The 13,015-nt window shown below is 44.5% G+C and overlaps 1 protein-coding gene across 3 annotated transcripts in view; it reads right to left on the reverse strand.

The window, feature by feature from the left end:
• The window catches only part of ZNF276 (zinc finger protein 276), a 50,258-nt gene that overhangs the window by 10,913 nt on the left and 26,330 nt on the right, over window positions 1–13,015 (reverse strand). Inside the window, exons 6-10 of one of the 3 annotated variants that reach the window (XM_033940383.1) lie at window positions 7,605–7,688; window positions 6,590–6,676; window positions 6,429–6,504; window positions 3,929–4,046; window positions 3,605–3,704 (exon numbers count right to left, since the gene is read on the reverse strand). In XM_033940383.1, the coding sequence (XP_033796274.1) occupies window positions 3,605–3,704; window positions 3,929–4,046; window positions 6,429–6,504; window positions 6,590–6,676; window positions 7,605–7,688 (465 nt within the window). Of the gene's footprint in view, window positions 1–3,604; window positions 3,705–3,928; window positions 4,047–6,428; window positions 6,505–6,589; window positions 6,680–7,604; window positions 7,689–13,015 lie in introns of all 3 variants that reach the window. The other 2 variants (XM_033940382.1, XM_033940385.1) reach the window with 2 other exon arrangements.

Here is a 13,015-nt window from a genome sequence, read left to right on the forward strand (position 1 = left end):
CAATTCTGTGTGCTTCCTTTTGGATTGGCCATGGCTCTGAGACCTTCACCAAGATTACGGTGCTTGTGGCGGTGGTGGCCTTGCGCAAGGAGGCCATTCTGGTTCATCCCTTTCTGGATGACTAGTTGATTCAAGCGAAGTCATTTCAGGAGAGCTCCCGGGTCAAAGCTCGAGTAGTGGAGTTTCTGCAGTCACTAGGCTGGGTGGTCAACCTGTCCAAAAGCTGGTTGATTCTGTCTCAGCGCTTGGAGTATCTTGGAGTTCTCTTTGACTCCGGCTTGGAAAGAGTCTTACCTCTTGGATTGTTGCTGCTCTCGGGCACAGGATTTTCTGCAGGGCCTGGGGTCCATGGTAGCCTCCCTAGAAGTAGTCAGGTGGACTCGGGCTCACATGCACCCTCTTCAGTATGCGCTTCTTCAACGGTGGTCACCACAGATTCATGGACTCTCCCATCCCTCTTCATGGGTTGGTTCGTCACAGCCTGCGCTGGTGGCTCCAGTCTTCCAATCTGGTTCAGGGAGTGAGTCTGGATCAGCCCCAGTGGTGTTTGGATATTTTTCCACTTCATTGCTACTCCCCCCTAAATGGTTTATTAGTTAAAGTGGTCTATGAAAAGGATGGTCTTTACTCCTTTTCTAGTTTTAATTCCTTTGGAAGGGAGTTCCACCACATTGGATTCATCACTGAGAACATTCTTGTCCTGATACTTTTGTATTTGATGTCTCTGTAGGAGGGTATTTCTGGTAGGTATTACTGGCTCGATCGCAAGTTCCAGTCATATAAAGCAAAAGTATAAAAATAGAACCCTTATCATCTTAGTTGTCCGCAGGCAACTATCCTGACTGTGCATAGCACTTCTGCTGGGGTCTTGGTGGGGAACCCCCAGTGATAACAAGGCCACAATTACTGAGGGATTGATAGAGCTTTTGTTAATCAGATAGATCTGAAACATCATATTAATAAATTCTGGGGGAAATCCATGCCCCTGAAGTTCCTGTTTCAGACTTTTGCGGGATTTTGTCACCAAATCGTGATTGTGCTTCGCTGGGGACACATTTGCGCTGCTTCCCGGCTCTAACTTGGACGTTTTGGATTTTCCTCAGACTGATTAGGTCCCAGATCCTCCCAAGGGGGAGGGGGGACTAAAGTAACAGCTGCCACCTCCTCTTACGTGCCGCATGAATCCAAAGTATCCTGCTCTGTGAAGTCCATCCTACCTGTTTTTGAACAAAAATGAGGTGTTTTCAGGTAGATAAAGCTTTTAAATCTAAATCAGGAAATCCAAGATGGCCACCTTGTGAGTGATTTTAATACTAAAACAGCCTGGGAAACACACTGAAAAATAAATGGCGATTTTAGGATTTTTGAGGTTGGGGAACCTAGGATTAACCACTACCCCCCCAAAAACCCGATTTTGAAGAAACCCCAAAATTGATCTCTCAGACTGTCAACCCATTACTTACTGTGTCATGCTGTGTGCTGGGAGATGCAAAATGGAAGCTGAAACAGCATACAGGGAGATTCTCTGCCTCAACAAGCCTACAAACTAGACTGCCTGTTTCTTCCGACTGCCTCTCGGCCTAATGTCCCAGTGGGAGACCCTCACCCCCTCAGAGCCCACACACACAAACATGGGGTGGAACCTAGTCAGCCCCAATCCTGGATGACCTTCCCTGGAGCCACGCAGCCTGCGCTCAAACCTACTAGCAGTCAAACCTGAGACGAGCTATGCTCCCAAACTGTGAATGCAGACTGTTCAAGTGGGTGCACTGCAAAGCAGCCAACCCCCTTGAAACAAGAAACTTCATTTGCCTCAGAATTTGCGGTCTCCTGCAGCCACAGCTGTCCCCCAAGGGGATCCTCTGTAGCATAGAAAGGAGATATCGAAAAAAGACTGAATTTAAAGAGAAATAAACACGAGCAGAAAAGACAAGCTCCTACTGGCTTGCTTGTAGGAAGACAACTGAAGAATAGCAGGGCAGTCCAGAGGTAAGAGAGGAGGCAAACTGCAAATGAAGCTTCCTACAAGTGATCTCACAAGAAGGGATTGACTACACGAATGTTCAGGAACAGAGTGGGGTTGTACAAGAAATGATACTATATTTAATTTCTTTGTACTGATATGCTGGTTGCATCCCACCTAGAACTAAGAACATAAGAATTTCCGCTGCTGGGTCAGATCAGTGGTCCATCGTGCCCAGCAGTCCGCTCCCACGGCGGCCCTTAGGTCAAAGACCACTGCCCTGAGTCTAGCCTTACCTGTGTACGTTCTGGTTCAGCAGGAACTTATCTAACTTTGTCTTGAATCCCTGGAGGGTGTTTTCCCCTTTAACAGCCTCCGTAAGAGCGTTCCAGTTTTCTAACACTCTCTGGGTGAAGAAGAACTTCCTTACATTTGTACGGAATCTATCCTCTTTTAACTTTAGAGAGTGCCCTCTCGTTCTCTCTACCTTGGAGAGGGAAAACAACCTGTCTTTATCTATTAAGAATATTCCCTTCATTATTTTGAATGTTTCGATCATGTCCCCTCTTAGTCTCCTCTTTTCAAGGGAGAAGTGGCCCAGTTTCTCCAATTTCTCACTGTATGGCAACTCCTCCAGCCCCTTAACCATTTTAGTCGCTCTTCTCTGGATTGTTTAGAGTAATTCTGTCCTTCTTCATGTACGGCGACCAGTGCTGGAAGCAGTATTCCAGGTGGGGGTGGTACAGTGGCATGATAACCTTCTCTGATCTGTTCGTGATCCCCTTCTTAATAATTAGAGAATTAAAAGATTTAACTCTATTTAAAAAAACTCTAAAAACATTTCTATTTAAAGATGCTTATGATTCCTAGCATATTAATTATTGATTTTTACTTAAGCAGTCAAAATTACTCCCCCTTTTTTGTTCTTTCCTTTTATGTTTTTTCTTCTCTCCTATCCAAACATTGTAACTTTTTCCCCACTTCCCCACACAATTCTTGTGAGTTTTAACCCATAACAAAAGTTATTTTTGTTAACACCTATATTTTATTTGTATATTTTATTATGTTGTACATCACCTAGCAATTTTAATAGACGATTCATTAAGAACAAATAAACTTGAAACTTGAATTCCTAGCATTCTGTTCACCCTTTTCGTCGCCGCCGCCACACATTGCGCTGACGGATTCATTGACTTGACCAGTACTGCCAAGTCTCTTTCCTGGGGGGTCTCTCAGAGTACTGCACCGGACATCCTATATTCGTGTATAAGATTTCTGTTACCGACATGCATCACCTTACACTTATCCACATTAAACCTCATTTGCCATGTCACAGCCCATTTCTCGAGCGTGTTTATGTCACGTTGCAGCTTTTCACAATCCTTCTGTGTCTTCACTACTCTGAATAACTTTGTATCGTCTGCAAATTTAATCACCTCTCTCGTCGTACCAATTTCTATTTGCGAGCATTTGGCAGGATATAAGATTGCACATAATGTAATTGAAGGTAAGGGAAATGCAGAAAGTACAGTGTTAGACAACATGGTCCAACAGCAGACGGTGTCTTTATGCCAAGATCTATCACAAATCCAGATGCATAACAAATGCCTCTACATAGACATCACGTGACATGCTACTTACTGGAGGGGCTTTGCTCCCGAGTGACGCATCTGATGCACTGAAAGATGTTTACGTTGTTTAAAAGTCTGTCCACACTGATCACAAATATAATTCCGTTCCTCTAGAAAGAGATGAACAATCAATAAGCCTAGACAGCAAACGTAGATTCTCATTCTACTGCATCTATTAAGCCAAAGTCAACACCATGAGGAACAAGCTGTGTTGCAACAGAACTGAAAGCTAAAGGGGCTGTTGACAAACCAGAGGGCATTTGAACACATGTTTAATTTCTAACCATCATGTATGCCACCCCGCTTCCCTGTGCACATCCTCCTCCTCCGTTACCTGTGTGTATAAGTTTGACATGTCGCTGGAGGTAACGGTCAATCATAAACACTTTGTTACAGCCAGGGTGTGGACAGGGTCTTTCACGCACCTCTTCATGATGTTCCTTGATGTGTTTCTGAAAATTATTCAATCAGGCATTGGTTACCTATGAAATTATCAGTTTAAGATACTGACTCCTATATCTTACCCAGTTATCTAACATAGTAACATAGTAGATGACGGCAGATAAAGATCCGAATGGTCCATCCAGTCTGCCCAACCTGATTCAATTTAAATTTTTTAATTTTTTTCTTCTTAGCTATTTCTGGGCAAGAATCCAAAGCTTTACCCTGTACTGTGCTTGGGTTCCAACTGCCAAAATCTCTGTTAAGACTTACTCCAGCCCATCTATATCCTCCCAGCCATTGAAGCCCTCCCCAGCCCACCAAACGGCCATATACAGACACAGACAGTCCAAGATGTTAAATCATAAGGCACTAAAAGAAAAGTTAATGAAATGTATTCCATTGCTTTGTGCTAGACCCTTCCTTATGACCTCTGCATACTGCAGATTCTAAATCAATCTTGTCTCTTAGGGCTGCTAAATTCCAGATGCCCCCTCATGGACATCTAACACAGCAGATGTCTGCTCAGTTACTTCACACCTTCTTCCTTTTCCTGTCACCCTATGCATAGGGAGAGGACTCTATATTTTTTTGAACGTGCAGTCTCAAATTATACAAAGAGGGATGGAGTCAGTTCAGAGGACAGCTACTAAAATGGTCAGTGGTGTTTATCATAAAGCATATAGGGACAGACAAACATCTAAATATGTATACTTTGGAAGGAAAATGGCAGAGTGGAGATATGATGTATTTAAATAACAGAATCTCAATTGAAAGGAAGCTCTAGAATGAAGGGGCATAAGACTCCTAAGTAACCTAAGGAAATACTTCATGGAAAAGGTTGTAGATTTGTGGAATGATCTTTCAGTAAAGGTGGTGATGTGAGGACAGAAATGATAGTAGTCTGGATAGGCTCTAGGGTCTTTATCATCAGTTTCTCTGTCCTGTCCTCCCTTCTACTTAATGTGTATTGGCATTCTTCTGTCCTCCAGATCAGTACATACTAATCTAATCTAATCTTCTATTTGTGCATCACTCATACCTATGCAGGCTCAAGGCAACTGTAATGAGAGGTAAGGGGAGAGAAAGAGGAGGGAGAGAAAAAAAGGGGAGGGAGGAAGGGAAAGGGAGAGAAGAGAGGGTAAAGTAGATTAAGTATCGAACAGATGGGTTTTCAGTTTTCTTTGGAAGTTGACGTGCCAAGGTTCAGTTCTGGTCTTTTCTGTAAGGCCATTTCAAATTTTGACTCCTAAGCATGGAGTGGAAAACTCGTTTAGAGTGAAGATCTTTAGTGGATGGGAGATTTAGTAGCATCCGGTTGAGGGTTCTGCGGGAAGTAGACCATGCTACTGAGAAGAGTTGGATGACTGGGGCCGCAGAGTTTCCATAAAGTATGCGGTGAATGATCCAAGATATTTTGAATGTTATTTGACATACTAATGACCGACAGACCGAAATGGGCAGTTGTTTCCAACCAAATCCATGAGCCAGAACTGAAATTGGTCAAACTACCCCCCCAACCCCACCTTGATGGAAGCACTTCCCCTGGGTCACCTGTCACTCTGCCCTCCTACCCCCCCCCCCCCCCCAGGTCCTACCTTATAAAAGTCCTTGTACTCTAGCAATGATTTAATGTTTCATGTTCTGGGGGGTTAAAGAGGGTTTTTGAAATAAGAATGTGTCAGTATACAGCAAATTTTAAGTATATCAATAGTTAAGATTAGAGAACGACACAGGGAAAAATTTTTCCCCATCCCCGCAGGAACTCAATTTCCCTCTCCCGTCCCCACAAGTTTTGTCACTGTCCTTGACCCATAAGCTGCGCCTTAACCACACAAGCTTCGAACACTTATGATTTGTAAGAGCTTGCAGGCATGGAGCAGGAACAAGGAAAGAATTCACTGGGACAGGAAAATAAGTTCTCGTGGGGATGGGGAAAAAGTTTGTCCCCATGCCATTCTCTAGTGAACCGCTGCCCGCGCATCCCTGCAACAAGTGCTGCTGAATGCAGAAGGAGCAGCATAGCTGGACGACCCTGAAGGAAGCTAGTGCGGCTCAAGCAAGTAAGGGAGAGAGGGGACGGAGCTTAGGCAGGGGTATTCCATTGATATTTGTTAGACCTAGGGGGTACTTGGCTTAAAGAAGTTGAGAAACTGATCTGGCAAGCTCCAGCCCAAACCCTGCACCTCAACAACCCCTGATCCAAACATAAAAAAAGAAATGTGTATCTCTGGTGCCACCATAATCCAAAATGGCAACACCTGACTTCTAGTGGTATTCTGCTACCAAATAAGGCTTCTTTCTTTCCTGAAGCTTTGGCTTGATGCTTGTATTATGAAAATACACAGGAAGCCACTGCATATGTCAAAGAGCACAAAGTTTCCTGATCTTACCTTCATCCCATCTGCCCCACGGTATACAGCAGTGCATCCTTGGTAAGGACACTTGTAAATTGTCGGCAATTCCTCCCTAGAATGGAGACATAAAGCGCATATATAGAGCTCCTAATGGACCAGCATCCAAGCTCACTACTACTGACACCGGACTTACCTACCTTTCAGATTTAATCTTCGTTTTCCAGCCTGGCTTTGGTCCTGGCTTCTTTTTTACTTTGGGGTTCTCATTCTTTTTGCTGGATATCCTACTGTGATTTTAAAAAGCACTCTGTAAGTTCTGAGGGACCTGATTTTAAGTACAGAGTGATTTTACTGTCATTGCTACGCTTTTTCAAAAGTCTAAAAGGATGAGTCTCTGCAGACTGAGCACAGCTTGTGGACATCAATTTAACAATTAGGATGAGCAGATTGATCGTTAAGTGCAGCTCTCCTGAACCGACAATCTCTGAAACATACTACAGCCTTTCTTCTTTCATACCTTGCAAATTTCCTTGCTTACAGTACCTCACAGACTGCACACTCAGTAGCAGAGCGAGGGAAGCAGTAGTTACGAGTCCAAGTAGGTAAAACATTTACTGTGCTTAATCTTAACGCTTGAAATGTAGGGTCAGTGCAAGTTACTGGTACACAAGTTACAATGTGATGCTATTAAGCATTATCTGACCATGTGAGTAATTTACAGCTGGTGCTCGCAGTGGGATGTATATACTGGAACTGCCCACACACCCAAAGTGTCCTAATGGTATTACAATAAATGAAGAGGATAATTATTTCAAAAAGGAGGGTTTCAATCTAAACCAGCGTTTCCCACCTTGGTTCTGGAGGCTTTTGGCACATACGAGGTACATCTGCACAGAATGAATCTTATATGCAAAGCTACTTCATGCATATTCATTATGGGTAACCTGAAAACCTGCCTGGCCAGGCATACCTCCAGGAGAAATGGGATATCAATATGTGCCAATTCATTATAACAATTACACTGTAGCACATGAGAACAGCATCGCTGGTACAGGAAACTTGCACTGAAGCAGGAAAACCGGCCCTATTCCCAATCTCCAACCACTTGGCAGGTTGGGGCAGTTGAACCCAATGCTGCTAGTTTTAATCACTGCCCCATTTGGCTACTTCTCAAAAAAAGAGAAAAAAGAAATTATGGTAGCCAAAACATACTTCCTATCAAGAAACGGCTGGAGGAATTCATCTGAGTACTCGGAACCTCTCTCTTCTTTGTGTTCCTCTTCAATCAGGAAATCTCTGGGGAAAAAAAAAAAAAGAGATGAGATATATTCTGTACCTTCCTGGTATGATGTGCGACACAAAGCATCTCTAATCACCCTCAATCCCCTCACCATCCCCGAACATTTTCTACAATGCTCCAATAAGCATCACAAGTTAGGTCATTACAAACAAACATATAACCCATATATCTAGTGAGGAACAAAATCAACATCCAATCCCCCTTCTTCTTCCATCTATCTCTCCCCCCAAACAGCCCATGCCTTAAATTGTTTGCTCCTTTAACAAAAGGATGCCAGAAAGGACCTGAACTCTTATATAGCCCCTCAAAGCATTTCTACAACCAGAGAGTGGTGGAAAACTGGAACACTCTTCTGGAGGCTGTTATAGGGGAAAACACCCTCCAGGGATTCAAGATAAAGTTAGACAAGTTCCTGCTGAACCAGAAAGTATGCAGGTAAGGCTAGTCTCAGTTAGGGCAAGGGTCTTTGACCCAGAAGGCAATTCTTATGTTCAATTGATCTAACTCCACCAGCAACTGAACTAAAAGTTATTAACCTCTCTCTTTATCTCATACCTTCCAACCCTACCTTCGCTATTGCTTGTACCTTTGCTAAAACTCTGTTAAAGTGTTCCCACGCTCCCTTCTCCGTTGCTTGTAACTTTGTTAAAATTTTGTAAATCCGTGTGTCATCGCGGATCGTAATTAACTGATGTGAACCGCCTAGAACTTATTGGGTATGGCGGTATACAAGAATAAAATTATTATTTATTATTTATCCTACCAACCAAAACATAACCCTAATAACCTCCCTATAGGAACCTTAACTTCCCTCATTAAAGTACTCGAGGTAAACAAATACATTAAAGATTTGACTTGAGCTTATGATAATAATATTTGCATATATGCTTTTCCAAACACTTAACAACTGTTTTTTTCGCTTGAGGAATCCATCAATGCCCTGCAATTTCACTAAGAAATATAAGAGAGAGAGAGTGATAGAGACAGTGAGAGAAAGAGAGAGAGACAGAGACAGAGACGCAAGTGAAGGACTATGGTCCTGGGCTCTGAAACAAGAAAGCCTAGTGATTTGGACCCGAAGGGAAGTTACGGTGAGGCCCTTATCAAGGTCCGCCTGGAGAAAGACTAGCACCACTGAAACTGGAAGAGAATATAGCTCCACACACCCTAGCGTAGGTAGAAACATAGAAAGATGACGGCAGAAAAGGGCCACAGCCCATCAAGTCTGCCCACTCTACTGACCCACCCCCTTAAGTCTATTCCCTAGTGACCCTATTCCTTATCTTCATCCTCGTAGGGATCCCACGTAGGTATCCCATTTATTCTTAAAGTCTGAGACGCTGCTGGCCTCGATCACCTGCACTGGAAGCTTGTTCCAATGATCTATCACTCTTTCCGTGAAGAAGTACTTCCTGGCGTCACCATGAAATTTCCCTCCCCTGAGTTTGAGCAGATGCCCTCTTGTGGCTGAGGGTCCTTTGAGAAAGAAAATATCATCTTCCGCCTCGACACATCCCATGATGTACTTAAATGTCTCAATCATGTCTCCCCTCTCCCTACGTTCTTCGAGAGTGTAGAGCTGCAATTTGTTCAGTCTTTCTTCGTATGAGAGACCCCTGAGCCCCGAGACCATCCTGGTGGCCATCCGCTGAACCGATTCAATTCTGAGCACATCTTTACGGTAATGTGGCCTCCAGAATTGCACACAATATTCCAGATGAGGTCTCACCATGGCTCTGTACAGCAGCATTAAGACTTCAGGCTTCCGGCTGACGAAACTTCTCTTGATACAACCCATTATCTGCCTTGCCTTAGATGAAGCCTTCTCCACTTGAGTGGCAGTTTTCATGTCTGCACTGATGATTACTCCTAAATCTCGTTCTGCTGTAGTCCTAGTTAAAGTTTCTCCATTCAAGGTGTAAGCTCTGCATGGATTGTCTCTTCTTAGATTTCAGAAGAGTAGAAATGACAACATCAGAATATCCTTTGCACTCTAATGCTTCGTGCTAAATAGCAATGCCATAAGAGCAAAGCGATCAGGATCCTCCATACAGACTGGACCCTGAGAGACAAGGTCTGGAAAAGCCCACAGCCAAAGGCAAGTCACATTGAATCTGAATACCACTGTCTGTGAGATCAATCTGGAGCCACCAGAAAGCACAGTTACTTACCGTAACAGTTGTTATCCAGGGACAGCAGGCAGATATTCTCACATATGGGTGACGTCACCGACGGAGCCCCGCAGCGGAAAGCCTCGAAAGCAAACTTGCTTGAAGATCTTGAACTTTCGATTGCTGTACCGAACTAGGGGGCGCATCTCCTGTGAGGATCCTCAGTTCAGATACCTAGCTAAGAAGCCAACCAGGGGAGGTGGGAGGGTTGTGAGAATATCTGCCTGCTGTCCCTGGATAACAACTGTTACGGTAAGTAACTGTGCTTTATCCCAGGACAAACAGGCAGCATATTCTCACACATGGGTGACCTCCAAGCTAAGCAAAATGGGATGGAGGGAGTGTTGGCAGTTTGCAAAACAGATTTTGCAAAACAGATTGGCCAAAATGTCCATCCCTCCTGGATAAAGTATCCAGACAGTAATGAGAGGTGAAAGTATGAACCGAGGACCAAATGGCAGCCTTGCAAATTTCCTCAATAGGAGTTGATCTGAGGAAAGCTATAGATGCCGCCATAGTTCGAACTTTGTGGCCCGTCACTCGACCCTGCAGAGGAAGACCAGCCTGAGCATAGCAGAAAGAGATGCAAGCAGCCATCCAGTTGGAAATGGTACGCTTCGAGATAGGACGACCCAACTTATTTGGATCAAAGGAGATGAAAAGTTGAAGAGATGTTCTGTGAGGTTGAGTGCGTTGGAGGTAGAAAGCCAAGGCACGTTTGCAGTCCAAAGTATGAAGTGCCGCTTCTCCCTGATGAGAATGAGGCTTTGGAAAAAATACTGGCAGCACAATAGATTGATGTGAAATTCTGAAACCACTTTATGTAAGAATTTGGGATGAGTACGGAGGACCACCTTGTCATGGTGAAAAACTGTGAAAGGTGGGTTCGCAACCAAAGCTTGTAACTCAATGACTCTCCGAGCAGATGCGAGGGCAATCAGGAATACAACTTTCCAAGTGAGATACTTGAGATGAGCTTCATCAGTTGAGCCAAAACAACATTAAGATCCCAAACCACTGGAGGCGGTTTAAGTGGTGGATGAAGATTAAAAAGTCCTTTCATAAAGCGGTAAACCACGGGATGTGCAGAGAGAGGTTTCCCTTCCAGAGGCTGATGAAAAGCAGCAATAGCACTGAGATGGACTCGAATAGATGTAGATTGAAGTCCAGATTGTGACAAGAAGTCCAGAACAGATGCCAAGGAGGAAGACATTGGTTGCAGCTGACGTGTGGAACACCAAGCTGAAAATCTAGTCCATTTCTGGCCGTAACATTGACGAGTGGACGGCTTTCTGAAAGCAAGTAAAATATCCTGAACAGACTGAGAAAATAGAGAAGAGTCTGTTAGGTAGAAAGGTACCAAGTTGTTAAGTGTAGAGACTGCAGATTGGGATGAAGCAAGGACCCTTGACTCTGAGTGAGCAGAGAAGGAAAAACTGGCAGAAGCAGAGGCTCCCTAGTGCTGAGTTGAAGTAGAAGAGAGTACCACATTTGTCTGGGTCACCGAGGAGCTATCAGAATCATGGTGGCATGTTCTGACTTTAATTTGACTAGAGTCCTGAGAATCAGAGGAAATGGAGGAAAGGCATAAAGGAACTGAGCCCTCCAGTCCAGGAGAAACGCATCCGCCTCGAGACGTTGAGGAGTGTAAATACGGGAACAAAACTGAGGTAGCTTGAAGTTGAGGGTGGATGCAAAAAGATCTATCTGGGGGGTCCCCCAGCGGGCAAATATTTGACGAAGTGTGGGAGAATTGAGTGTCCATTCGCGAGGCTGTAGAAGACAACTCAGTTTGTCCGCTAAACAGTTGCGTTGACCCTGAATGTAAACAGCTCTGAGGAAGATGTTGTGAAGAATTGCCCAATTCCACAGCTTCAGAGCTTCCTGACAGAGGGAGTGAGATCCCGTATCTCCCTGTTTGTTGACATAATACACGGCCACTTGGTTGTCTGTCCGAACAAGAACCACCATGTCGTGGAGGAGATGCTGAAAAGCTTTGAGAGCATAGAAGATCGTTCTGAGTTCCAACAGATTGATATGACACTGACGGTCTGTTGAAGTCCATACACCCTGAGTACGGAGACCGTCGACATGGGCTCCCCAGGCATAGGCGGACGAATCGGTTGTGAGAACCTTCTGATGAGGAAGGTGGTGGAATAGCAAGCCTCTGGAAAGATTGGAAGAGAGCATCCACCAACGGAGCGACTTCTGCAACAAATGAGTTATTGTAATTTGTTGAGATGGTGGATCCGTGGCTTGTTGCCATTGAGATGCCAGGATCCACTGAGGAATGCGAAGGTGAAGTTTGGCAAAAGGAGTCACATGAACTGTAGAAGCCATGTGACCGAGTAGAACCATCATTTGCCGAGCAGAGATGGATGGAAGACGAGAGACTTGATGACAACGACGAACAAGAGTATCCTGACGTGGTTGTGGAAGGTATGCTCTCAGGTGGACAGTATTCAGAGTTACCCCAATGAACTGGAGAGATTGAGATGGGGTTAACTGAGACTTTGGAAAGTTTATCTGGAACCCCAGACTTTGTAGGAATATAATAGTCTGTTGGGTCGCTGCAAAAACCCCTGGAAGAGAGGGGGCCATGATGAGCCAGTCGTCCAGGTAAGGAAATACTTGAAGACCTTGGGTGCGAAGAGCTGCAGCTACCACCACCAGACATTTTGTGAATACTCTGGGGAATGAGGCCAAGCCGAAAGGAAGAACCCTGTACTGCAGATGAAGATTCCCCACTTTGAATCTGAGGTACTTGCGAAAGGCTAGATGAATGGGGATATGAGTATAAGCCTCCTTGAGATCCAGCGAGCACATCCAATCTCCCTGATCCATCAGGGAATACAAGGTCAGCAAAGAGAGCATCCAAAACTTCTCTTTGACTAGGAATTTGTTGAGAGCTCTGAGGTCCAGAATAGGTCGCAAATCCCCCCGTCTTCTTTGGAACCAGAAAGTAGCGGAAATAGAATCCCGAGTTCCGATGGGAAAGAGGAATCTCCTCAACAGCTCGAAGAAGAGCCCGGTTTTCGTGAAGAAGAAGGGGAAGTTGTGATTGATTGGAAGGACACTCTCTTGGAGGGTGATCTGGAGGTAACTGAAGCAAGCGAAGAGAGTATCCCTCTCGTAGGATGGTAAGAACCCAG

The sequence above is a fragment of the Geotrypetes seraphini genome, chromosome 4, assembly GCF_902459505.1.
Source record: "Geotrypetes seraphini chromosome 4, aGeoSer1.1, whole genome shotgun sequence".
Lineage (NCBI taxonomy): Eukaryota > Metazoa > Chordata > Amphibia > Gymnophiona > Dermophiidae > Geotrypetes > Geotrypetes seraphini.